Source organism: Cavia porcellus, unplaced genomic scaffold (genome assembly GCF_034190915.1).
Source record: "Cavia porcellus strain 051 isolate PalLab524CR breed Dunkin Hartley unplaced genomic scaffold, mCavPor4.1 scaffold_1, whole genome shotgun sequence".
Classification (NCBI taxonomy): Eukaryota; Metazoa; Chordata; class Mammalia; order Rodentia; family Caviidae; genus Cavia; species Cavia porcellus.
The window spans coordinates 232,647,204-232,674,247 of NW_026947484.1; the positions used below are offsets into that span (position 1 = coordinate 232,647,204).

The 27,044-nt window shown below is 49.1% G+C and overlaps 1 protein-coding gene across 3 annotated transcripts in view; it reads right to left on the reverse strand.

Moving 5' to 3' along the window:
- Window positions 1-27,044, reverse strand: part of Plb1 (phospholipase B1) — a 118,130-nt gene that overhangs the window by 30,096 nt on the left and 60,990 nt on the right. For all 3 annotated transcript variants that reach the window (XM_063257967.1, XM_013155695.3, NM_001173028.1), the window contains 21 exon segments: window positions 24,858-24,909; window positions 23,459-23,539; window positions 21,551-21,616; window positions 21,180-21,280; window positions 18,928-19,009; window positions 15,641-15,745; window positions 15,407-15,502; window positions 15,193-15,264; window positions 14,113-14,151; window positions 13,449-13,509; window positions 12,607-12,665; window positions 11,604-11,677; window positions 7,613-7,656; window positions 6,979-7,087; window positions 5,914-5,965; window positions 5,493-5,573; window positions 5,115-5,180; window positions 4,312-4,412; window positions 2,939-3,020; window positions 2,296-2,400; window positions 1,172-1,267 (listed from right to left, as the gene is read on the reverse strand). In XM_063257967.1, the coding sequence (XP_063114037.1) occupies window positions 1,172-1,267; window positions 2,296-2,400; window positions 2,939-3,020; window positions 4,312-4,412; window positions 5,115-5,180; window positions 5,493-5,573; window positions 5,914-5,965; window positions 6,979-7,087; window positions 7,613-7,656; window positions 11,604-11,677; window positions 12,607-12,665; window positions 13,449-13,509; window positions 14,113-14,151; window positions 15,193-15,264; window positions 15,407-15,502; window positions 15,641-15,745; window positions 18,928-19,009; window positions 21,180-21,280; window positions 21,551-21,616; window positions 23,459-23,539; window positions 24,858-24,909 (1,624 nt within the window).

Genomic DNA, 27,044 nt, shown 5'->3' on the forward strand with positions numbered 1-27,044 from the left:
GGAAGGGCTAAAACGACATCCCAAGCTTAGACTGCCCAGCACGGTGTGGGCACATGGGAAATGCTGACCGGGGATAGATTTCTGCATAGATTTTGCATAGATGCTGTAGATTTTTACATAGCATCTCTCATGGTTCCAAGCACAAAAGAAGACATGTAAGACCCAGGCCATGTAGAGCCTAGATTCCTATGTTCCATTCTATAGACTTCATCCCCCATTTTTCTCAGTATTTGGGGTTGGACCCAAGTCCAAGTAGTTCAGTTTGCACTGAACTACTTTTTTATTTTTTATTTTGACAAAGAGTCTTGTTAAGTTGACCAGGCTGTCTCAGCCTCCCAAAGTGCTGGGATTATAGTCATGGGCCACTATGCTTAGCCTAGGGCCTGGATTTTTGTTTGTTTTTAGTTTAAATGAAAAAAAGAATAAAAATGATGATATAGAATTTCAGAACAAAATAATAGGTGATTAATATATTGTGTATTGTTACCTTCAAAGTAGTTGTTCATTCTAAAAAAGTTTATGAGAATCGATTATATAATGCATGATGAAATGAACAACTACTTTGAAGAAAAAGAGACACTAAGGTACCCAGTGCTGATTCTGTAACATCATGATGTGAAATCCAGCAACACTATTATTCTTTGTTCAGAGTGATTTTGGTCTGTTTTGTTTTATTTAATTACAACACACGTGAAGGTATGGACAGCTATTTTGAAGAGACTGAGAGACATTATGACAGCCATTGTTAACTTCCTTATTGTCTGGTCTTGAAGACCTAAAATGCCTTCATCATCCTGTTCTGGCCATCCTGTTCTATACTATTTTGTTTTGTATGAATTCACTGTGTGTGAAGATATGGACAACTATTTAGAAGAAAACAAGAGACAATATGATAGATGGTGAAGATCTCCAGTTGTCTTACTTTGAAATCTGTGTCTCTTACAATTGTTATCTTATGATCTGTTTTGTTGTGTTCTGTTTAATTTTACCCTCTTTAAGAAGAAAATTTAAAAATAAAGTAGTTCAGATTACAAGGTGTAGGCATGAAAAATGATCAAACAATGTTTGCGAACTAATAGAGATTAGTGTATAGTTATCTATCTTGTGTGTATATATAAGGGTTCATACTTGGCTCTAGATTAAAGCCCCAGCAACACCCCACTTGTCTTACCATATTGACCCAAAGGGCTCTAGAGAGTTGGGAGTGGAATTTCTGGCCTGGGTTGATGCAGTCCGGGGCAAAGAAGGAGGTGTCTGGACGCCCATCCTGAAAGAGGCCAACATCCTTCCTCATCATCCTGCTCAGTAAGCAGGAGCCTCCTTGATGGATCAGACCCCAGGGACAGGCCATGTTATCCCTGCTCCCCTGGGAGGGTTCTAAGTCACCTTCTCTACAATGTCTGCTCATCTTAAGTAGGAGACAAGAGCAGATCCACACACAACCCTAAGCCCCCACTCTCCTTTTTGGCTCTATAGTTCCCCCTTACTTAATTAAAAAATGCTATGTTATTTTTAGGCAGTGCCCCAGCTCAGGCCATAGACTAGTTCACTACTGGACCAGCCAGGCAAGGAAAAGTGATGTCCCAGCCACAACTCACTAGTGCTGATGGTGTTGGTGGGAGAGAACGGACTGAGCCCTGGGCGGACCTGGGTGAAGCTGGCATCGGGGTAGAGTGCCACCTGGCTTCAGCTTTTCCCTCCTGCAGCACTTGGGCATGCACAAAGGCCATTCTCTTTCTGGCTTCCAATTAGGCGAGGCCCTTGGGAGGAGGCCCCTGCCGGCTCCACTCACAGACCTCTCCTGTCCTAGTGGAAGCACTGGGTAAGGAGCATGGCCAAGGGTTGGAAACACAACACCAGGACCCTCTTTTATAATTACAGGGTTGAATGTGATAGAGACTATGTGTATGGCGGGAAGTTACTAACGTAGGGTTAGATACCTTTGAATCTTGCTTCTCTGTGCCTCATTGACTATCTGTTTAGAAGCAAGAGTACTTCTGATTTTAGGGAGGATACAAGGATGATTAAAAAAATATATAAAAACAGGTGCAAGGTCTGGCACATAGCAAGCGCTCCACACAGTGGACGCTGTCCTTGGGGGCTACAAGAACTACCACATCAGGCTGTCCCTGGGAACAAGGCTGTTTCCAGCACACTGGGTGTCCTGGACACTGGAGCTGCAGAGGAGCATCTGGGGAGCTCTGTCTTGCCCATTTTATCCTCAGGCTTGCAGAAGCGCATGGCATCTTGCCGGGGCTGCCGTCCTGCTACGCTGGGGCTGGGTAGGGAGTGTACCTCCAGGATGGGGAGCCGGATGTTGAGGAAGAAGGGCTGCAGGACCACAGAGAAGTCCTCCCGGGTGTCATAGCGGCCTGATTCCACCAGCTCACGCATGCTGCTCTGGAGACGACATGTACACGGGGACCTTCAGCACAGGTAGGCATGGGCCGGTAGGGAAGCACCCCTGTCCTCACCAGCCCGGACCCGGGACCCTGCCCCTGAGAACCCAAAGACAGATGATCTTTCAGGAGAATTGGGTTTTGATTTTGATCCGAAGGCATAGGCAGGGGAATCCCACAAGGAATAAAACCTGGATACCCCCCAGGCTCCCTTCTGTTGGCCCATCTACCGTAATGGTGGCCCTGTGGGGCTCACAGTGAGCGGGGTGAGTGTGACTCAACCTCTGGTGTGGTCTCCTGGGCACCCAAAACTACTGGCCAAGATTGGGGTGAGGCCCCTAAGTGCAGCTCAGCCATGAGAGCATTGTCATCCAGACTCTGCTGAGATGACTCCAGCTGGAGTCATCTCACAGCCAGGTGGGACAGAGGAAGGCCCTGGAGGCTGATGTCTTTGTCCCCTGCGTGCCTCCCTGGGGTCTCCGGGCTGCGATGTCAGAGTGAGTGCAGAGAGCATAGGTGAGTGCCTTTCTTCATCTCACCTGGTAGGCTCGGGTCAGGGCGTCCATCCTGGCCAGCTCATAGGAGTTCTCCCTCAGGCTCAGGACGCAGTTGCACAAGATGCTGCACAGAAAGGGAAGCAGGAGAGCCCAGAGCCAAAGCTCCGTTAAAGCACTGCAGCCTTCGGGCTGCCAGGGTGGGGAGGAGGGGCTTGCTCAAGCTCTGAGTTAGGAGCACATGAGCCTGGAGGCTCTGCAGCATATGCCCGAGGCCAGGCTAGGTCCAGAGAGAAAATGGGGTCTGATCGGCACCCTCTGGGTGAACGCAGCCCTGGTGATAGACTGCAGGCGCTGGGCAAACGAGTTTAGGCAACAAGAATATGGTGCTTAATTAAAAAAAAAAAAAAAAAAACATGACAAACGCCATCCTCTGGTATTGCAGCAGGTATTTTCTGGCCTTTGATGTTCATGCCCCAAACACTCCTTCAGGCCACACTGTCTCCTTTTGTTTTATGGTGAATTAATGTACATCTATATGTACGTAATGTGAAAAGATTAGGTGTTCGGTGTTTTTTTTTTTATTTTTTATTCTTCCTTTTTTGAGACAGGATCTTACTCTGTAGTTCAGGCTGGTCTTAAACTTGCTATGTAGCCCACATTGGCCTCCAACTCACAGTGATCCCTGCCTCAGCCTCCCAAGTACTGGGATTATAGGGGTAATATAGCAGCCCCAAGTGCTGGCTGTTTCCCATGGGATTGTAGGGTTAACAGGGCCACAGCTCTCTGATCCGGCCCAGAATCACTGAACAGCATGGTACCACATTCCAGAGGTGTATCACACCACATATTGCTAGCCCAGGAAAAAGTCAAAACTCAAAATTCCAAGACTGGTTATTATAAAGTTGAAAACTCTAAATTATGGAGGGACTGTATTTTTAAGCACTTTGAACAGTGCTGGGTACACAGTAAATTCTATGAGATTTGTTTACTCGACAGATGTGTACATAAGGTATAAGTACATAATACATGGACTTGCTACCCAGCCTGTGCAACAGAACACTCACATCAGAAGTCCCTGGTGTCCCTTCTAGTTCCCTTCCTGCCCATAATGTCTGACCACACGCACACACACCTCCAGGGACGTTGCCCCTGCAGTCTGGGCTACTCTGTGCAAATAGCTTGTGGCTCCCACAGTCACAGAAGTCCCTAGCTGGCACCTGACACCTTGGGATTGGGTAAGAGGGGCCAGAGCCAATACTCCCATCTCCCAGAAGTGGGTGATTCCAGCCCAAGTCATCTTTTACAGACATGTACATGTGAACAGACAAAGTCACAGAGACCCTGAGGGCTCATTGCTGCATGTGGACCAGACCATGGGGTAAGGTCTCCAGCCTGGGGGGTCAGTAGCAGCCTACCTGGCCTGCTGCACGGGGCACTTGTCTGGGTTTCCCAAGAACACCTGCCGCATGATACTGGGGTTCATGAAGTCCACGAGGTTGACCAAGGCTCTGGGAACCTGAGGGCCAAGTTGCAGGTGAGAGAGGGGCTCTGGGACTTTTTCCCTAGGCTGCCTTGGGACCTGGAGATGTGGGAGCTGGCAAGTCTGGGCCCTCTAGATCAGTCTGTTCTGCAGTGGAGCTTTGGGGAAGAGTCTACACAGGGCCACCTCACAGAGCACTATAGGCTGTGCATCACACGGACACACAGAGTGACCCTTGCATGCACTGCAGCACCTCCTGGAGTAGGAAGATAAACTCTAGGGGGTCAGCCCTGTCCAGCTATCATTTATCTCCAGAATATTAATTTTAAATTTGCTAAGATATGCAACCTACTTGCCAGGCCACTGGTTCTGACAAGGTCCCACCAGCCCAGCCTGGTCTATTGCTACTGAGCAGGCAAAGGGATTCAGCTACTAAATAAGGCATCTGGGGGTCAGAACGCACCCTCCTGGGTATCTGGACAGCCTGTGTTTGCTAGGGGATAGTGCTAGGGTGGGCAGACTTGAGACTGCTTTCCTTTCTCCAGATCTGAGATTCCTTGGGGCCAGTTCCACATGCGATGAGGCTTCCTTGGGAATGGACCTCAACTTCCAGAAGGGGAAGGAGCCCATGCTCTAGGCTCTGTCCCTGAAGGAAAGGGAACCTTCACATTCTTCCCCCACCCACCTTTACCCCCACTATGCTGGAGCTGTCGCCAGCTTGTGGGAGCCGCCACCCACCTCTCTATGTAGGATGTCCAAGGCATTGAGGAGATGGTTGAAAAAGTTGGCTGAAGAATACAGGTCCTGGGAAAAGACAGGAGAAAGGAAGAGATGTTGCTGGTTTGGGTGAGAGGGCAGTCAGGGCAGCTGCAGATGTCTTTTCTGATTCCAGAATTCTCTCTCTGGCCTCCAGCTGTAACTAGCTCAGCATGACAGACTCTAAGAACAGCTGACTAGTTGCTGTTGTCAGAGATGGGCCACCAGGGGGACTGGCATCTTTGGCCAGAGCTTTAGTGGATGTGTGCTGGCACAGGGAAGGGTTGGTTCTAGGGATTGTCCTCAAAGATCTGCAAAACCTACTGGCCAATGGTGGGAGCTGGCCCCTGGCCCCATTACCAAATCTGTGCAGTGGTTGCACAAATCATTGGTTCCAATCAGCACCGTGATGACCTTCCAGTCTTCGTGGAAATTTATTCTCTGCATGGAGGGAGGAAAGTCCTTGATGATTGCCATCAACCAAACAAAAACACCATAGATCTAGGAAATCCAGTCATCCTCTACAATTTCCTTGGCCTCTTGAAATAACAGAAATAATAACTGACAGATTTTTAGGTTTATTTATAGACCACAGATGGAGGGACTTTCGAGGTTATCGTGACCAGTAACAATCCTCTTCCCACTGACACGACATCCTCTACAGGGTACCAGACAAGGAGCAGCCCTCTCTCTGCTCGAATGCCTCTAGTGATCACAGGCTCACTGTCCCCCATGGCAAACCGTTCCATTAATGCTATAAATGAGCACAGATCTGACTCACAGGATCATCTTTCATCTTCTGCACCAGAGTCTTGACTTGGCTCATAAGTTCTCTGAAACAGAAGGAAGAATCAATTCTTCCGTGGAGCCAATTTCGTGTGTGTCCTAAAGCTGCAGTCAGAGGTAACTGCCACCTCACAAGTTACTCACTGTTGCCTTTCTAGGGTGCGACATGCAAAATAGCTCCCAGGATTCTATCTTTTAAAACCATTTTTAAAGATCTTACAACTAGACCGCCAAAGGATTTAGCCTGCTTTGTGCAGCCTTGCCCTCCTGGCTGCCTGAGAGCCGAGTTTGATGTGGAAGCATTACAACCCTAAAAATGCTCTCATCGAAGAAACCATTTTCCCCTCTTTGGTATCCCCAGAGGCTGTGGCTTTTTTCCTAAAATGACTGTTGTATATATACTAGTACATATTATATATCGATGTTATAGAGGTTATTTTGTGAATGTATCTAAAACTTGGAAATTCATGGAAGAAAGAGATCTCAGAAAACTGAACCCCCTTGTTCTGGCCCCTGAGATAGGTCTCAGTGCTCGAGCGATCAGACAGTGACATGGGTGATCAGGTGCAGGGACCTGTTCCAAGCCATTGCCATTAGCAGGCCAAGTGAGCAAGTCTGGGGGCTGTATCCACCCCCCAAGTGTGAAGTCCTGAGTAAGATAACAACGTGGGCCAAATGACTGGGCCAGGAGCTACCTGGGGCAGGATACCCAGCCCCACTTTGAAGATCATCATAGAACGTGGCTTTGGGGGCCTCTGACCTTCTCTGTTTTGTTTCTTATTAGCTCCATTAGAGGGCAAGAGAAAGCAGAGGCTTCTTAGCCTGGAGACTGGCTGGCCTGCTCATGTGGGGCCTTCTGTGATTGCCCCCAGAGAGGCCAGCCTCTCCAGCCTCCCTGGCATGGTCTGGTCACAGGGACAGCAGGGAAAGGAGCTGTATCCTCTGCAGTCAGTGCTGCGGATGAATAAGGTCCCTCTCACCCAGAGGCCAGCACTGCAATCTCAGAGTGTCAGCAGCATGCTTCATTCGATTCCCCACCCCACAGCCCCCCATGCCATACTCAGCCTTCGCTCCAGGAACGGCCTGGTTGAGGAATGCATTGGTGTTGCTGGCATCACCAGTGCCCACCGCGTAACCAGTGAGGTTGCTGTTAAACTCCCGGAGGATATCTGAATGAGAAGCAAACGGGGCACAGAGTGCTCAGGGTGCCTCCCTTCATACCACAGGGTCTGAGTCCCCATGGTGGGCTGTGCCACTGTCCTTATGATTCCTGAGGGGAGGCAGGGAGGCCAGGAGGGTGCCCAGCCTCTGTGAGCTGAAATGACTTGATGGCACGATGGCTCAGGCAGCAAGAGCCTCTCACTTAAAAATACCTTCATATAATTCACGGTGCAGTGAAGGGTCCCTGCTCATTTATCTCAGGGCCCCCAGGCTGGTTGAAACACCAGAGGCTCAGAGAGTCTGGGACCTTGCCCTGGGTCAGGATTCGCAAGCTCCTAGAGAGGATAAGGGCTGGACCCCACATCTCTAGCCTCCATCCCACCACTTTAGCTGCCTGTCCACAGCCTGCCCTCCTTCCACAGTGTGGTCCAGACAGGAACATTATATGTTCCTTTCTTCACTGGGAGATACTCCTGGAAGCCTCAGTAACCGACAGATGAGAGGACAGACTTGAGCCCTTGGCGGTTACTTACTAGGTAAGGTGGTCACATTCATCAGGGAGCCGTCCCCTCCTGAACTGCAGGGAGTGAGCCAGCCAGGGAGAGGGAGAGAGAGAATCAGTCCACAAGGTTACAACAGGGCTACCCCACCCTTCGCAGAACCAAGCAGCGCCTGCAAGGGGAGGCAGACCCACCTCCTGGTGTTTGACAGATTCTGAGAAAGCTTGAAATTCACCTATGGATTGGTCCCCCCCCAAATCTAGGATTTGAAGGTAGAAAAGTTATTCCTTTCCTTGGCCACGTCAGGAAGAAGAGCACCTAGCTGAGAACACCTGTGTGCCCTGGTTCTCATCTCCCAACAAGTTTATGAGGCAGATGTGACATTTCCCACTTTACAGAGGTGAAAACTGGGAGGTGGCAGGGTTAGCGATGGACCCAGCCTGAGCAGGAAACCTGCAGAACACAGATCAACCCTTTTGCAGCCAGGACCAGGTAAATTCTGTCGGAAGGTTTGGAGCACAGCCTCTCCCTGCTTTCCAAACTCCCCCAAATTTCATCTCATGTTACCTCAAGGCACTCTAAAAGACTCCACTTCCTTTTATGCATTTAAATTAAGCATAATATATAGGAGACAAGGAGAGAAGTTTTTCTATTTTAACAAAATTCGACACTGAGATGTCCCGTATTTATTGTTACTTTGCTTCTGGGCCTCTTTCCTCAGTCCCAGCGTCTTATTCCAGGCCAGCTGGTTCTCAGGACAGACTCTGCACCCCTCCCAGTAGCAAAGAAGGGTGACCATGAATCAGGCCTTGCTGTTCCTCATTCAAGGAACGCTTGGAACTGAGCGGACTGTTTCCTGTGGCGGGCTGAGTGGGGCTTTGTCACAGGCTGAGCTGGCAGCCAGGTGGTAGAGAACAGGCAGCCAGGGAAGGCTTCCTCTTCTGCCCGCTGCCCAGCCATGGCTGAACCTAAGAGAGCCAGGGGTTGAACATTGTTCATATTTCCAGTGATTTTCCCACTCTGCACAAAGCTGCATTATTAGCTGCTTCCTGAGTCTTTTTCTGAAGCAAAGAGTAATACTGTCGTTCTTAAAAAATTTTTTTTGGTACCGGGGATTGAACTCATGACCTCGAGTTTGCCAGGCGGGCACTTATGTTAAACTCCTGTCCCCAATACTTCATATTTGATAAAATCCCCATACCACTTCCAGTTCTGACCTCTTTTTCCCTTCAACAGACATGTAAATGTGCAACATACACCAGCACATCAGGTACTTTCTACTGTCATTTGTTGTTTAAAGGCATCTTGGTGCTAATGAAGCGTAGTGTTGGGCCAACGTAAACGGGTCAGGGAATCTCTCCCTGATACCATTTTAGTGTGAAAATGTCTAGAGAAAAAAATTCTACAAATTAACAGAGAGGAACCAAACTATTTTAGCCGCTACTCTGATTAGAACTATGAAAACAGGAAAGAAAGCAGATCATGTCAAACAGACTCAGGCTAGTATAAATTAGATTCTTCAGTGAACATAATATAGATGACACTCTGAGCTCAGTAGCTGGGTCTCGTTCATATGTTGTCACCCACAGAAAAGTAGAGGAGGTGCTCAATAATTTCTGTTGAGGAAGCTTTAGTAATGTGAGATTAAAGTCCTAATACCAAAAAGCAAAGACATGTATCCTTTGGTAAATAAATATTTTGGTCCATTGAATGATCCTAAACAAGCCAACATATTTCAATAGAAGAAAAGATGTGGTCTTAATACCTCTGCCTGCCTCCTTGATGAGTTGGCCAAAACTGGGACCACTCGCATGATCTCACAGGCCAAGAGGCCCCAGAAATATTCACAGCCAAACCCCTCCTGTGGGTCCGGCTCACAGCCACCCAACACCCCAAGAGTCCTGCATCCATTTCTCTCCTGATTCTGTGAAGTCTCCTTTCTGCTCTGTTTGCTCGATAGAAGAGATCCAAATGGGTTCTTCATTTATCTAGAATCATTAACAGACTAGTATTTCCAATCTAGAAGCATGGATGCCTCCAGAGTGTTGCTTTGCTCAGGTCAGTTTACTACATGAACTTTTCCTGGAGGACGGTAATAGGTATTATAAACCAAGAGTCCTGGAATTGAAGGAAATACTAGCTTAAACATAAAATGAAAACGGATTTCTTTAATGCAGCACTTCTCAGAGCCTTTATTACACTAATAGTCATGAAAATCCCCCCCGCCCACAGAAAGGATATAGTCTGTCATGTTTTCCCCAAAACACAGAGGATTTCCCCTTCTGGGATGGAATTAATGATCCATGGAACACACTTTGAGAAACTAGTTTTGACCATAACAAAATCATCTCTTAGATTCTGACCTGGAGTTTCCATCTTTAACACTGGTGCATTTAGGAGCTGAAACTTTAGGGTACACGAATGGTTTAAAGGAAAAGCACCCCTCGGACAGGGAGTTCTAAAGTTAGAACTAGAAAAGGCAGTCACTCCCTCGAAGGAACAGAGCACCCACTAGATTCTTCCACAGGGGCAGAGAGACACGTGAAACACAAGATTGCCTTTGCACAGCGTTAGGATTGCAGGAGCCCAGCCAGGGGAGCTGTCTGGGAACCTGGGCCAGTCACCTCACTGCCCCGGGATTCAGTCGCTTACCTACCTGTCCTGCCTTTTATCTGTGTCGCCTTCTGTTTCCCCACTTTATGATGGGAGGTCACTGCCTCATTGAGCTGAGACCAAGCACGGTGACCACACCTGTGCTTTTGCTGAGCTGGAATAAGCCCCCTTTCCTCCTCCTCCTTTTTCTTTTCCTGGTAGCAGCACTGGGTTAGTAGGGAGTGACCCAGGCTCTGCTTTGTTTTATGCGGTCCACTAGAGACCACTGACCTGGCTGAAGATACAGTAGAAATTTGGGGGTCTTGGAGCAAGAGGATGCCCTGGGCTGGGGACCTCACAGGCCTTCTGGGGGTGGCTTTGTGATGATGCTTCTCTCCTGCCCTGAAAAACCTCCCTCTCTCTGGGACTCTGCTCACCTCTGGCTGAAGAATTTCACAGACCTTCTCACCCGCTGTTTCCTGTCACATTCTTGGGGGAGATATTTAAATTAGTTCCCCAAAGAACAGACCTGTAATAAATGTGCTCCTGTGCCACCCGCTGCTCATTTGGGGGCTCACTGCCCTCTAGTGGCTGTCTTTGGTCTATCGTTTTCCCAGATAAAATGTGAGCTACTCGCCACCAATCCCAAGGAAATATTCACCATCACACATTTTATTAGGGAAGAAAGCAATAGAAGAATATCCACAACCAGCTGCTCACCTCACACCCCGAGTTTTTCTGTTTCTGCATCCAGACCGCCCTTTCTGATCTCTTCCACGTGTCTAATGGCAAATCCTGCAAGGCCTGCTGGGTACCACCTTCCCTGGGAAGCCTTCCCCGCTGGAAGGTTGGTTTCTCCCTCTTCCCTAGCGTTCTAGTGCTCAGGTGCCTTTTATTTTTAAAGAGCGCTTCTCAATCGTGCGTGCACCTTACACAGAGTCCCCTCTCCCACCGGCCTTGACTCCTAACATTGTGCCAGGACAGAGAGGTACGCGGGGATCCCTGCCCATTGTGACTTTGCTTAGTCATTTCCCCCTGAAAGCATGTGTTGGAGTTTTTCTGTCAGAGACGGACATATACACAGAAGCAAAACGTGACTGTAGAACAACATGAATAAATACACATAGACGGACGTAAGGACATCCACACTCGCATACAGACATGCAGTTGGGAGGTGAAGACTCAAGACTTTGATGTTTTTCGGGTACATTTGATGTTGGATTTGCTGACCGAGGAGGCTGATAAGAACCTTGATTTATCTTGTCTGTATAATTTAAAAATAAAAAAGATTATCAATAGTAAAATAGCCTCTCCATCCACCAAAGGTTCATATTTTGTGGAAATGAAAGCCGCTTTTTGGCATTTACAGGAGTCGAACCCCTGCCCAATCTTTGGGGGTGAGCCCTGGGGAGAAGTCAAAGGTTAGCCTTACCTATAGGACAGTCCCCGATACTGTGTGATGACATCAGCGAGGTCGCCTGGTTTGGAGCCAATTCCACTGCCAGCCTTTGAAAATACACCAAAAACCATAGGAAAATGAGCGTGTTCAGGAAAAAGGACTATGACAGAGCAGGGTTTCCAGAGAGGGCTCAGTGCGCTCGGCACAGAAGGAGCAAAGCAGGCCAGGGGACGTGACCTCACCTCTGCAGCCCTGCCCCCCCCCCCAGCCTCACCCCTGCCCTGCCTATGGCTCCCTCCTGACTGCACTCAGGCCAAGCCCTTCTCACATGACACTTTTGGGGGCCCACATGGAGCACAGTTAAGACTGCCTTGAAATCTCTCGAGCCGTACAAACCCGAGCGACTGTTAATGACATTATTATTATGTTCCTCGTTTCCTTATGAAGGGAGTGTTCATAAGTGAGCTGCGCTGCGGTGGACAGATTTCTCACAAATCTCACATTTCTCCTCTTCCTCCAGGACCTTCATAAGACATTTGCAAAACCTTAGAGGTGGTGCCAGAAAGTGACCTCAAAGCAGCATTGCCCCTGGCTGGGAAGATGGGGGAAGAGCTTTACCTGCCGCTGAGGACCCCTTGGTGCTTTCTGTGCAAAGGTGGCTCAGATGTGAGTGCTGGAGCTGACTGTGACATACATTTCAAAGGGACAAGTATGCCTATCCATGTGAGTTTAGAAGGATTTCGAACCAAAATAACCTACTGTTTTCTTCTTAACACATTTTTAAAAAGTGTTACTGGTTGTTTGAAACCTCTGCTTACTGAAACAATTTCCTTTAATCCTGTAAAAGATTTCTTTTGTTCATTTGCTTGAGAAAATAGCTACAAAATCTAATCATTGCCACTTTCCAGGGCTACCAGAGTCCCAGGGGAGGGGGGAGGGAATGCAGGGGACAGGATCACACGTCTGGGAGTTAGGAGGGCAGGGATCTGGAATGGCCTATCCATGCCCAACTTGCCCAGGGCCCAAGGGTCCTTACAGTCAGAGAATCCCCCAACGCGGCCACAACACGGACATCTGCGGGTCTCAGGGCATGCACTGGAAATGTAAAGGGACAGGCTTGAGTCTTCAGGAAGGAGGCTGCTGTCGGAACCTAGCCCTTTGTGCTTCAAGCAAGACCTGCTTGAGTGTTTGGGCCGTGCAGGACTGGGCATCCACGCTGCCACAAAAGTAGACATTACACGAGGAGTGTTTCCTCCTAAGAGACGTGATAAACTAACCCCAGACCTGAGTTTGGCAGTAGGGGGTTAGGGGATAAACAAATGGATCAAAGGAACGGAGGAGACAGGCCAGTAGGGTACATTCTATCACTTTATGGTAGGGGCTGTATGGGAGGCCAGCTGTCACCTGAGTGCAAATCCAGGCCAATGGAGATAAAGAGCTAAGTTCTGAATTCCACAAGAATCTGAAGAATAATCACACGGGGCCTCTCCTTGTCCCCAGTTGTGAAGAGCCCAGGGAACCTTCCAGATCCTACTGAGGGCTGAAGTGGCTGTACAGCCAGGATCACAAATCCACACACCCAGTTTCCTGGTGGGATTCCTTGGCCACTTCTCACCCTCACACTTCACCACACTGTGAGACAGAGCCTCCTGCAGGTGAGCTCACATGTGTCCTCCAACAAAAGTACAGGAAAGAGCTTCTGGCCTGCTGGGCATGATATTGCCAGAGGCCAGTGTGGGGCAAAGCAGGTGCCCAGCCCAGACAGGAAGCAAGCTCTGTTCATAAATGTGGTATTAGCCTAAGAAAAGTCTCATCAGGTTTCCCAATGATGTGTAAGTCTTTGAGAAGCTTTGGGTCCTAGTGGTCACGCTGGGTTACCTGACGTGGGAGGCGAGGCAGAAGGGGTCCTCTCTCTGCATGTTAGCCAGGTTCCATGGCCCTAAAAGCACAGAACAAATCTCAGAATCACAGAGTTGAAAGGGTCCAGAGAGGCTGGCTGGGCATCAGATTCACCCAGAGGGCTTTAAAATGTATAGATTTTAGGTTCTACACGTGACAACAGATCTCTAAAGGGCATCTGAAGTCACCCTGGATGATTTTGAGTGTCAGCCAGGTTGAGCTGTTAATCGACTCCAGACCACTCCTTTACCCAATGTAAGGCTCAGGGCTTCAGCAAATGACCCAGCCCACCTCACCCGCCCCAGTTTGGTAAAGAGCAAGGTTATTGCCAGTCTGTCCTGATGGTTCAACTGACTGACAGCCATTGTCAAAGGAACTTATTCTGCCTTCTGAAGTACTGGTGAATGATGGCCTTTGTAAAGGCTGTGAGCCCTCCTGAGCTGCCTGGAGGGAACTCTTGCTCCCTTTCCTACCCATCGTGTTGGGCCAGCCCTGGCTTGGGCTGCTCACATTGCCTGGTGAGTCAAAAGGGAGCAATTAGGGCCAGGGATTTAGCTCAGCAGCAAAGTGCCTGCCTGGCAAGCGCAAGGTCCCAAGTTCAATCCCCGGTACCAAAAAAAAAGAGAGAAAAATTAGCAGATACCTCTATACCGTTCTTGTAGGTACTCAGGTATGGAAAGGCCTGTGGGGAGAGGGAGTGAATCATGGCAGCGCATGTAGCTTGCTTCTCTGTTTACCAGCCTGCGATAAGTGCCAGCTTAGACATTCATCCCCCATCGGCCTCCCCCTTCCATGATCTGAGCCCAGCCCCTTCCACCTATGCTGCTCGCTGAGGCTCTATTTCAGAATGCATTGAAGTCTTCTCTATATGAAACCTTAGATAAACCATTAATGGCTCCTGGCGACCTGTGTGTCTTCCTGCCCCACCACCCCTGATGGCGGAGGACCCTCGCTGCCTCTTTTTCCCCTCCCAACAACAGTACACCTCTTCCTGCTATTGACAGCTCTAGCCTCCCCTTACTGGGCTCCTTTGCCACCCCCTGTCTGCTCCACCCTGCAGCAGCCTGGGCCTCTTGTTGCTCAGGCAAGAAAAGTCAGATTTTGGTCCCGTCCAGTGCAAGGCCCGGCACAGGATTCTCAGTGTCAGGCCTGGAATCCTCCTGGGTATGCAGAGAATTATAGGGATATGGGCAGCAACCATCGAACCCCAAGAATCCTTCTAACAATTTATGGGTGGAAATGGGGTCTTGTTCTGCTTTTCCAGCTCCCACTTCCCACTTAGCACCCTGCTTTTGACCTCCTATCCAACCAGCTAGCATTCTAGGTCTCAGTTCCTTGTCCTTCCCAGATGGTGCCGGAGCCAGTGGCCATGTGCACACAGGCTAGGCCCCAGCTGCCCTTAAAGTTCTCCCTGTTATCAGCCTCACAATGAAAGCCGGATGTGGCTGCTGTGTTTTTACCGCCCAAGAAAGTCGTGTCCAGCTGGCATTGTGCAGGGAGCACTGCCAGGCAGAGACCAGGAGCACTGAAGGGCCTCCAGTCACTGGGGTCCAACCCTCCAGTTCACCCAGAAGGGACATTATGGGTGTTGACGTGGAATATTGAATGGGGTGGGTCCATGGACAGAGCAGGGGCTGGGGTGAGAACGTAGGATGAAGTGAGCTAGAGAGCGCCAGAACCTGGAGAAGATGCTGTCCATGGAGGGTTGTACGTCTCATCGTACCTGGTTTGGACAAATGATATCAATGCTGTTTTCAAAATTGTTCTGTGTTGTCTTCTGGCCAACGGGTTCCAGCTAAACCAAGAAGCAAGAAGACAGATTATGAGACAGAGGTGGCCAGAATACAAAGGTCAGAGTAGAGGCCAGGGGTGTAGGAGAGAGGGAGGAGCACAAGCAATTAACTTGGATGGAGGCTGTCCTTCCTCGGCCATCCTACCATGTTTTTCCAGAGGGCGCTAGCTGCACGGGCGTGAGTCTTACTGCTGAAGTGGAAACAGTCAGGGGCAAAGAAAGTGTTGTCAGGTAAGCCCTCCTGGCAACCAACAGAAAAAAAAAAAAAAAAAAAAAAAAAAAAGCAGCAGTTACTGAAACGTCACCTGGCACCACAGGTGCTCAGAACAGCTGGGCACCACCTGTGGGCTCCACTACCCCCAATTTGGGCTTTCTTTACCGAGGTCTTTGGTATGTCCACTTTTTCAAAGAACGGCTGCAGGACCACTGTAAAGTCCTCCCTTGTGTCATATCGTCCGCTCTCAATCAGCTGGTGAGTCCTTTCCTACAGAGGGAGAAGGGCACAGAGGTATGAATCTGCTGCATCCTTGCTAGATCTGTGATGTAGAATTAAACTGAATCTAACTGTTGGGTAAATCGCCTTTTAGCAATGCCACAAGTACTCAAGAGCTAGCAAGTTACCTTTGATCAGCCCTAAACTCAGCCCCTGGCTCCCATCTCTGCTGTAATAGCATATATTTCATTTAGGCTGTAGAAAGGGGGAGGCAAGAACAATCTAAATCTAGTAGCTTGGCCCCCTCCCCCCTTTTAAAGCAATTCTGATTAAAGACTTGGGGGGATTGTATTTGATTAAGTGGCATTGGATCATCCTTACATTTCTGTCCTACTTTTGTTCAGAAAAATCAAAGACAAACCTACAACAATGCTGTATTATACTGCTTGTGCTGTGTATGCGTGTGTGTATATTTTGCTGTCAGATCTATGTAAGTGGGTAATAACTATCATCCTCCCAGCTTCTGCTTGGGCTCGGTTCTAGGCAAACCAGTTATCCCAGTTCTGACTTGCTTCTATCAGACTTCACCATTTCACTGCTCACTAGAGTTTCTGGCATTTGGGGCCAAGATTCTGGCTGGAGAGGAAAGTCCGGTTCATGTAGCTGGGAGCATTAGTGTAGTCACCTGGGAAGTCATATGCATTATCTTTTCCTAAGGGCAACCAGAAGGAGAGTCCCAGGGACAGAGAATTCTCATGTCTGACCTCCTGGGCCAGCCTGTTCCATTACAGGCAGAGCCCTGAGTAAGACACAAGGGAAGGAAAGTGGCCACTCAGAAGACTTGCGGAAGATGCAATCTGCTAATAGCTGGGACTTTCAGGAAGCCCCGTCCCTCTCAGAACTTCATTTCCTTATCTGTAAATGAAGCATATTAGGCAAAGCCAGGGCCATCTCTTAAGCCCTTTCCAACGGGACTGGTTCCTCTGGAGGTCAGCCACGATGGTTCACAGTGGAGCAGTGGAGAAGAATATTGTGTAGAGTCTCTGGCATCAGCCAAGAGCTAAATACGTGACTGTGGTTATTAATACCAAAGATCATCTTCAGGGAAAGGGGTGAGAACTATATCTTTTGGAGGGAGAAGGGACTGAGGTGATCCTGAGGGGGTGAGATGGCCTCAGGTGACTGACACGTGTCTCCAGGACACGAGATCATGGTCTCAGCGGTGACCAAGATCAGACCTATGATCAGCCAGCATGTCTGTTGGTGAATTCTGGTGAATCCAATCATTTCTATGAGTGATTGATTCCAGGAGCCCATGGATGCCAAAATCCATGGAAGCTCAAGTCACTTATATAAAAATGGCTGAGTAATTGCACGTTAGCTACACACACCTCTCCTATTCCTTAAACTACCTCTAGATTGCTTAGAATACCTAAAACAATATCAGTGCTACGGAAACAGTTGCTGTGCTTTATTAAGGAATAATGATAAAGGAAAATGTTTGTTCCAAACAGACGCATTTTTTTCCATCTGTGGTTGGCTGAATTTGCATGCATGGAACCCACAGATCTAGAGGACCAACTGTGTTTCTCTCCTTTTAGTCTGCTCTGTATCTGAACCAACTTCCTATGTTTAAAGACCCCACCATAAGAATAGCCTGCCTCTTTGAGTAGAAGCTGGAAAAGTCACCTCACCTCCCACGCATCTTTATAACTGTGGGATGGGCCTATAAAGGGGGTCTCCACCAAAGCCCCATCTCAGGGACAGGACAGGCTCCATTTTGCTGATGAAGGCAGCCATCTCTGGCTCTTAAAAGCAGCAGTGACAGTGCACTCATGATTTCTCCAATGGCAAAGTCTCTGGCCTGATGTTGAATCTTATGATAGCTCAGCCCCCAGGAACCTATGGCTCTGATTCCTAATGGCTCAGCCTCCAACCCTAGCTAGCTCTCCAGCTCTTCTGAGACTCTGCTTAAATATTATGTCATTAAATTAATCACCAACTATATGAGCTTTTTGTTGCTGGCGCCCAAGAACCTCGCCCAGCACAGAGCTGCCCTCCTGGCCATAATCTCAGCTGTCTTTCCTCTCCTGGTGTGACAGCTTGTGGCAGAAGGAAGTACGGCTGGAGAGTCACCAGAGGGCTGAGCGGGGTGACAGGACAAATAAAGGTTCATTTCTGTGCATCCCTGACTCACCCAGAAGGAATGGCTACCTTCAGAGGAATCTTCAGGGAGGTGGTTCTACCCATGGAGTTCATAGGCTTTTGGAGGATGGATTACCTCTGTAAACTACAGGCCACACTGAAAGGAAGGTCGCACTGTGCCCTTTGAGTGACTGGATGATTGTTTTGGGGGAAACTCAAGGTGATCCAGGGAGTAGACTGTCTGGTCAGATATGACAGCAAAAGGGCTAAAAGAACAACCCACAAGATAAACCAGCTATCACCTCTCCTGCTCATGCACTGCAGGGATACCTATTCCTCAGGATGCAGAGAGAGGGCTTGTCTCTTTAGGACGTTCAAGACTCTCTAGAGAGGAGGTATCATGGCTTCCATTTGCCACCCAGGAGCTGGAAACCCAGAGAGCTGGGGTTTGGGTCTAGACAGATCCACACCGAGACTTGTTTCCTTAATATCATTTACATCTTGTATCTAGATGTCTACCAAAGCCTCACGCGGTCAAAGGTGGGGATTTTCAGAGGTGGCTGGATGTAGGGCATGTGATGCTGGGATCAAGGATGTGACACTGGGATTGACTGTGCAATGCTAGGATCGAGGGTATGAGTGCTACTCACTTAGATAAAACACAAGAGACAGAAAGAGAGCAGCTGCCTGCTGCAGCCTGCTCTGCGATGCCACTGTGCCTTGGTGCCAACCATGAACTGAAACCTCTACAAACTGGGAGCTAAATAATCCTTTCCTCTTTTCACTTTGAGAATCAGGTGTTTTGTCTCAGCAATGAGGAAAGTGACTAAGCCAGCACCCACTTGTCTGTGACAAGGGGCAGTATTGCTTTTCACATAAACACCAGCAACTGGGAACCAGTGAAGCCCGTCTTGTGATTGGACTCTGTAACTTCATGCCAGTTAGCTGAACCGCAGCCCCCCACTTCTTGCGTGTCTTCACACTGGCCAGCAGTCATCGTCCATCCAGTCTGGGTCCAGTTCCTCAGCATTGCTCATTCCCCGAACTACACAGTGGCCCTCTGCCAGCCCAAAAGCCCCTTCGGTTACCTGATACTTCTTGTTTATATCAATGAGGGACTCAAGTTCTGTTGAGTTGTCATCAGGCAGCAGGACACAGCGACACAGGTTCCTACAGGCCAAACCAGAAGATGCCCCACCCCAAGGTCAGTGACACAGAAACAAGGCTCAAGATGCCGAATCTATTTCTTTTCAGTGGGAAGCGTCAGGAATCTGTGCTAAGGAGGGCCTGGCTGCTTAACTGTGGACTGAGCCAAAGGAGGCCACGTCCCTGCCCTGGATTTGCTCTTGGAAATGAGACAACTGCTTCTAACATCTGTGTGAGAAAGACTTCCATGGCTCCTGCGTGGCTGTCTGAGGACAGAGCTGTGAAGAGGTGCCCTCCTTCTAAATCATAATTGCTAATATACACTGAATGGTATTTGTCACCTACTATGATAAGACTTTTGTGAGTTACACCTGCTTAATCCTCATAATTATCCTAGGAGTTGCATTACCACTGTCTCCATGTTATAAAGAACAACACTGAGGTCACCCAGCCATGTGTGTGCTGAGTATGAGAGCAGGGAATTAAGCCCAAATCCTCCTGGATCTGGACCTGAGTGTTTTTGCTGTTGTTGCCATAAAGGGGATTGGACCCAGGATCTGGGCACTAAGCAACATCCCCTCAGCTCTTTCAAATTTGGCAGGAGGTGGTGGGGAGACAGAGTCTCACTGAATTGTTAAGTTTCCTAGCCTGAGTTTGAACTTGAAATCCTTCTGCCTCAGACTCCCAGAGTACTGGGATTATAGAGAGGTGTATACTACCACGCTCAGCCCTTATCCTGAATTCTGAGCTGCTTCTGCCTCATCTGCAGCTCTGCTCTGGTCTGTTATCTGCCAAGTCTGGGTTTCTGGTCCAGGGAGCTAAGGTGATAATGTACAGATGGCTCAGGGTAGACCCAGCATCGTTACTGATGACATCTCAGCCACTGAGATAGAGCAGAAAGACAGAGTGTCAAGGGCAAGGTGACCTTGAATTCATCTGACTCCAGCCTCCAATGACTTGGCCATTTCAGATTCAAGTGAGGCTGGCGATGAGTTGCCCCCAAGAACCAGTAGCAAGAGATTTTCAGAGAACTGCTCCAAAATAGGATGAATACACGCAGCCCCTGGGTGGCCTAGTGACTGGAGAATTGGGAGCCAGGGGATGTGTCAGCAGTTGAAAATAGCATGCCTGACACCAGCTGTGTTAATAGGCGCCTGTCACCAGGCAGCCATCCTGTCTCAGCTCTCAGCACCCTGGAGCCTTCTCAGCGGGACCTGTACAGTCCAGGCCCCCAGGCAAGTTCTGGCGTGGACCTTCAGGAGATCAGCCAAAATCGGTCTTACTTTCCAAGAGCAAGTCTGGCCCTTGTGAATTATTCATTCAGTCATTCAGCAAGCAGCTGTGGGGCACCTACACAGTGCTAGCAATGACTCAGAGTTCCCAGGCTGTGGGGGATAATTACCACGTGGCAATGACTAATTACCTCATGGTGTGTCAAGGCTATGGTGGGGGTTGGAGGGGCATTGCACTGCCACTGTGACCTGGGCTAATGGTCCAGAGGACTTGTAGGACAGAAGGAGATGAAAATAGCCATGCTTTGGTTATAAGGGCATCTAGTTCCCCAAAGTGACAGAAATGTGTAATACTAGAGGGGGCAGCCATCTTTGTTTAGCTGTGGAGGCTGAAGGATGAAGCTGGTCTCACAGGCCTCCCAGGGTGGTTGTTCTTTAGGAAAGACTCTGTTCTCTGGACCTTACTGATTCTGACTTGGTCCCCTTCTCCTTTAGAAAGTGACAATTGCCCTGTATTTGTGAATGAGCAGTGTGGAGCACACCTGCTAACCAGAGGGACTGTATATGGGGATGGTGGTACTCTGGACACATCATGAGGTAGATCTTAGCAGCCTGAGTGCTCCTTGAACCCTGCTCACACGACCTGACTTCATCCTTGATATCTTGGTCACCTCTCCCTGAAGGATGCGGGATGGAGGAGAGATTGTGGCTGTGATGGCAACAGAATCAGGGTTGGGTTCCACATACACCCTGAGGGAAGTAACTGAGGCCTATATTGGGGTCAAAAATACTGGGATGCTCCCCCATGAGATTGCTCTGAATTTTGTCTGATACTTATTCTCTCTTCCTCACTCCTTGTCTGTCTGTCTCACACACACACACACACACACTCACATGCACTCGCAAATCTGCCAAGGGTCCATGGTCCTCTAGGGAACGGGACAAAGAAGCTTCCCTCTGACCTGAGGATCAGCCGCGGGCAGCTGACTCTGCTGTCCTTGTACAGCTCCCTCAGGTTAACTATCTGGAGCACCTTCACCATGTTCACAAATGCTCGAGGAACCTGGGAAAAGGCAGAATCAGGCAGCTGGAGCGTCTTCTGTGGGCCTGGGCCTTCTCCTCCTTGTAGGTTCTAAGCCGGGGATTTCCATCTAGGCTCATCCCTTTCCTTCACCCCCTCCTTCTTCCTCCCTTCTGCTCCCCATTGACACTGTACATTCAGACTGCTGGGGACCAGGCAAAAGGGACCTGCAGGGACGTCTCAGCAGAACATCTAAGGCCCAAGCCAACGGCCCGTGGAGCCTCTCAGCGGCCATTTACCCCAGCCCCATACCTCAGCATGGAGGATGTCCAGAGCCTGCCTAATGTTGTCCGTGAAGTTCTCAGGGGAATTTGTGACCTGCAGGATAAGAAATGTCTCCTGAGTACCTTTTATTTCTCTACAACCCTTCCTTTGTGGGCTTTTCCTCTTCCTGTATATCAGTCAGAGTGGACAATGTTAGAATAGAAGGTTTGTCTTTGGGGACCCCAGCCTCCACCCCAACTCTATACCCCAGGCTTGCCATAGCTGTGACCTTCAGGGAAATGCTCTGTTTTTGCATAGAGCTAGCTCTGCATCTATGCCATATTAACTGGATACACAGCCTTAGGTAAAGCATGGCACATCTCTGGGCTGCTCCACAACAAGGGCCGACATCTGAAAGCAGGGTCTGAGGATTTCCACAGTGGTGACCGTCACTGGTCCCAAGCCTCATCACTTCTGCTCGGGGCTTCATATACTGGAGGCTACACCCCAAGCAAGGGCCGTGGGGAGACAGCAGGAGAAGAGTGCCTTACGGACATCCATGCCCAAATGTACATTTTAACTCTTATTTCTCACCGTCTCTTGGGCACCATTCCATTTGCAAAGATCTATCTCTCTGATTCCTTTTGTCGACCATTTATGTTGCTTTTTATTTATAATTTGCAGTACTTGAGAGAAATGTAGTGTTTAAGTTTGTGTGTCTGACTCCTTTCACTTACCATTACATTTTCTAGGTGAATCCATTTCCTACAAAATGCCTGAAATTTACCCACGATAGCCAAGTAATGTTTCATTCTGTACAGATACACTTGCTACATCCATTCGTCTGCGGGTGGACGTATAGGCTGCTTTCAGGATTTAGCAATTATGAAGTGTGCTGTCAATATTGGTATGCATGATCGCTATAATATGTTGCCTTTAGGTTTTTTTTTTTTTTTAAAGCAGATGGCTTTTCTGACCAAGGATCCTGTTTTAAGACTATGAAATAGATCAGAGCCAGGCTTGGGCCCATGGTCCCACCTCCTCCCCTACGCCTAGCAGACCCCTGCTTTTCCTGTGCAGCCTTCAGATCACAGCTTGAAAACACATGGCCCCAGATGGCTGTAATGACAGGAAAGTGGGCTGTGAGGAACCTGGGGGCCAGGTCGCCCTCTGGGCAGCTGCGCACAGGTTGCAGTAGGGTCTTACACCTGGGTGTGCCGGTCCTCTCTCTGTCCAACACACTCGCTATGGGGCAAGTCTCGTGCACGGCACCTTACCTCACACGCGTGCACAATGCTCACAGCAGCTTTGACTTCAGACCCCGCTGTGCGCATCACCAGAATCACACAGTGATGCCTTGTTGCTGTTCTGACGCAATGCCTGTGTGTCCCTCTCTGGCAGGGCCAGCTGCTCGAGGACAGAGCCCGTCTTTCATTTGCCATGCTCAGTGCTCAGATAAGTGCCTGACATAGCATAAGTGCAAGACTTGGTGGCAGAGCCTGCGTGGTTTCTTTAGTTCAGAGACACTGAGGTTCCATGAGGAAGCGCAGAACTCACAAAGCAGCAGCCTTGACTCTTGGCTTCCCGTCAGCCCTGAATGGCACAACTCTGAACCTTCCCTAGAGGCCCTCATGGGAAATCAACTTTCTCTGTGCAATAAAGCTGGACATGGCATGTGCTGGAAAAGGAGTTGTCTATGAAGATTTTCTGGATCACTGGAATGCTATCGTGGTTTTTAGACTGATATGATAAGGTTCTCTTGATAGGAAATACTGTCTTCATCAGAATCAGTCTTACAACCAATTCTGCTCACCTGTCACCTCTGTCCTGGGAGGTGAACACCCTCCCGGGCTCAGAGTTCATCTCAGTCTGGCTCCCATCCAAGGCATGAGTCAGAAACTGGGCCATGGAAATCCTTTCCTCACTTGAGGATTGATGAAGGGCCTAGAGACCTACCGGGTCACTGCAGAAATCACAGAGATCATTGCCTCCTATGAACACAGTGATTATCTTCCAATCTTCCTCAAAATTTATACTCTGAAAGGAACAGGAAACAGATAAAGTTAACAAAAACACAACATACTATACACCAATGGGAGGGGATAAGTCCTCATGTGTTGGAGAGTCCAGGGGACATGCATATTTTTTCTTTGGTGGTTTTGGGGTGCTGAGGTCATAGATGCTAAATGGTTCACTAATTTTAGGTGGGGTCCTGAGCTTCCTCATGACTAACAGATTCCAACTAAGCCAGTGGGAGCAGAGTCAGATGTCCTCTGAGCTTTAGTGCCCCCTAGCTTAGCAAGCGAGTGGGGGGGGGGGGGAAGGGATGCTAACCCTGGCCTTGGCCCTGGGAAAGGAAGGTTCCAGGAATCTCTAGAAATCTGGGATTCTCCTTTTGCCTGTAGAGGAAAGGGCCTTCCTCCACGAAGAAAGAATTCTCCAAACTCAGATGGTTCAGTTACCTGTGGACAGATCGGGCTGGAGAGGCTGGTCAGAGCGACATGGTAGCACTAATTGCGGGCTCTGAAAATACTGTGCCATCTCTGTCATCTGCCTCCTCCAAGAGGCAGCAGGGGAGCATTTGAGGTCACTGGGCTGGGCAGAAGGCATGTGGCCACACGCATTCCATAAACTCCAGCCATGGGGAGCCATGGCCCTCACAGCCCCCTATGCTGTCCCCAGCATCCATAACTTTGCCTCACTGACTTATGCTTCCAAAATAAGTGGAGGGAGAAAGACAGAAACAAAATTCAGAAACGTTTGACACCAACATGGAAATATTCTGAAATCTCCCAATAATAGACCTGGCAGCATGTTCAATTATATACAGAATAACAAATTCTGATCCCTCTCTTGCATTTCTCTCTCCACCTGGGAACAGCTGTGCATAAAGTCTGCATTGAGAATCTGCTTCCTTCGAGGAAGAACCTAATGTGGTTCTTACAGAACCCAGGTCAGCGGTCTCTCTCCGCTTCCAGGCCCTCCCAAGCAGACTGGCCGTCCATTCTTCTGTGCCCTGTTCTTTACATGTGGTCTTTCCTATGGAACACACAGCAGCTGTTTCTGAATCTCATTCTTCATGTCAGTCTCATGAGCCTCTTAAGGACAGGGCTGTGCTGTAGTCCCTGAGTATTTCTGGCCCCAGCCCCAGCACAGTGGCAGATTCATGCTAATTCAAACTCAGCTGAGTCTGGACAAGTGAACAGGAACCTCACCTGACCTCACCAGGTGCCTGCTAAAAAGCTGGCCTTGCTCCTGGGCGCTCTTCAGCCCACAGCTGATCTTGTCTGGGTCCATAACTGTCTCCCCCCCACTTCCTGTTCTGGGAGTCCCTCTCTGACTGCTCCAGACTTACCGTGTGATTCTTCATCAGGTCCACCAGCGTCCTGGCCTGAGGGATCAAATCCCTGTAGGAGTGCACACAGGAGGAGGTTGGGTGAGAGGCAGGGACTGGCAGGGAAACTTGGCAGAAAGAAAAAAACCAGATATGGGGGTGGAGGGCAGGCCTGCAGGAAAGCAGGACTGAAGGCCAGGACACAGATCTCCTTCCCCAAGGAGAAGGAAGGGTAGAGCTCCGCACATGTAAGGGGTGACACTCGTGACTATTTTGTGGTTGACATATTTGATGATTTCCTTTCCCTTCTTTTCCAAAGTAGGCTCGTTCAAGTCAAACGGATGTCCACACATACACGTCCATGCACAGCTCAGCATGTCCATCTTGACAGATGCCATGACCTGAGAGTGATACGGCTATGTAGGACACTCCTGACTTAGACATTTATTTTTGCTGCTTGCTAACTGTGAGAAGGCAACTTAAGTTCTCAGTTTAAAAAGACTGCAAGATTTTTAAGGGCTCTGGGGGCAGCAAAGAAGACCAGTAAGTCAGCCCCCTGGAGTGAGAGCCACTGCAGGTACCAGTCAGCTTGCGTTTGAATCCTAGGTCTGCTACTGACCAGCTCTGAGGCCCCTGCAGAATGTTTTACCCTGAAAACCCTCAGTTTTTGCCTTTGTGAAACAGTGACCATAGGCATCCTTCTTCAACGTAATTACAAATGTTTAGCAAAAACAAAGACAGAAAAAAGAATATTATTTGTCCCTTTCTTTCTCTCTTCACTGTTAGCCCAACTGGCCTGATCTTGGTCACAGCAGAGTGGGGATCAGATGACCCCCAAGGGGACTATGACTTGACTTAACTTACTTGGTTTCCTCATCTATAAATCTGAAGTTAACCGGGCAGCTGCTCTGTCTGTGGACCAGACTCTTGGGATCACTTTCGGACTTGGTTTTTAGCATGAGTGAAACCTGAGCACCTGACCCTCCGCTCTGTCCCTCATACAGCATCCCTAAGGTGGCACATAAGGCCACTGTGTACCCACGAAGAGTTACGATCAGGCCTGGAACCAAGCCTGTGGGATGCAAGTCCAGAGCGTGTGGCCAAGGGGAAGCATCTGCTCAGTCTCTTAGCTTCATGTTGTCCTGGTTAATATGGAAATAATAATCCCAAGCCCTCCCTACACCCAAGATTGCTCGCACGAAGAAGCCCCAGGGTTTCAGGAAAAGCAAGGCCAGAAACCCGGGGCTGCATGGATCACACTCATTTTGGGTACTCCTAAGCTGTCCTGAGTCTTCATGCTTGGCTTCCTCTCTGACCGAATCATGCTCAACACTGCCTCTCTTCTACTGCCAGAGGACGTATGCTTGGGAAAAGCAAAATCATGGCAATATCAAAACAAGTAAAAAATTTAAGGCAGTAAATCCGTCTCCGTTCACTCCTGCCTCACTAGGCTTTGTAGGACCCACTTTTCCTACCAGAGTAAATGGGCAAGGTACTGAGGGGGTTCGCAGCCTCAGGACGGCTCTGGGAGCTGGGAGGGCATCGGGGACACTAAGAACCAAACTGCAGGGATCCCAGGAACTACCCAGAAGGTGAGATTTGTATTATTCTGGAAGAAAACAGGATTAAACAGAACATTTCTGTTTCTTCTCCTTTGATGGGGTACGGCAGGCACTTGTTCTCTGACCTGGCAGCAAACCCCAGGTGACACTCAAGAATCTGGAATCTAGCAGCATAACAGAGCCCGGGGCCAGGAAACCTGCCAGCTTGCTCTTGGGGATCAGCCTCTCAGGTCCCATGACCACAGCACAGCGATCTCAGTGCTCACTAGTAGTTCCCCCCGGGGACCCTTGCCGCCTGGATGCACCAGTGCTGGGGCCACCATCCTGACCCAATGTGTGTACCCTATTCATAGCTCAATACAGCCTTTGCATTCAAAAGGGTGTTCAAACTTTACAACTGCCCTATGAAGGAGGTTCACAGCCAGTTCCTCTTTGGAGAAACCAGGGAAGAATCTAGGATCCGAACTCAGGGACTCCCTGTCCAGGCTGCTGCTCTGCCCGTGAGTCAGGAAGGAGTACAGAGCCCACAAGAGAGAGGGAAGGCAGGGCTCTAACACAGAGCATAACGCAGGCACCACTGGGACCTTGTGTGAGTCCTTGAACAGCTGCTGCTTTAGGGTGGACACGAGATGTATAGATGGGGTGA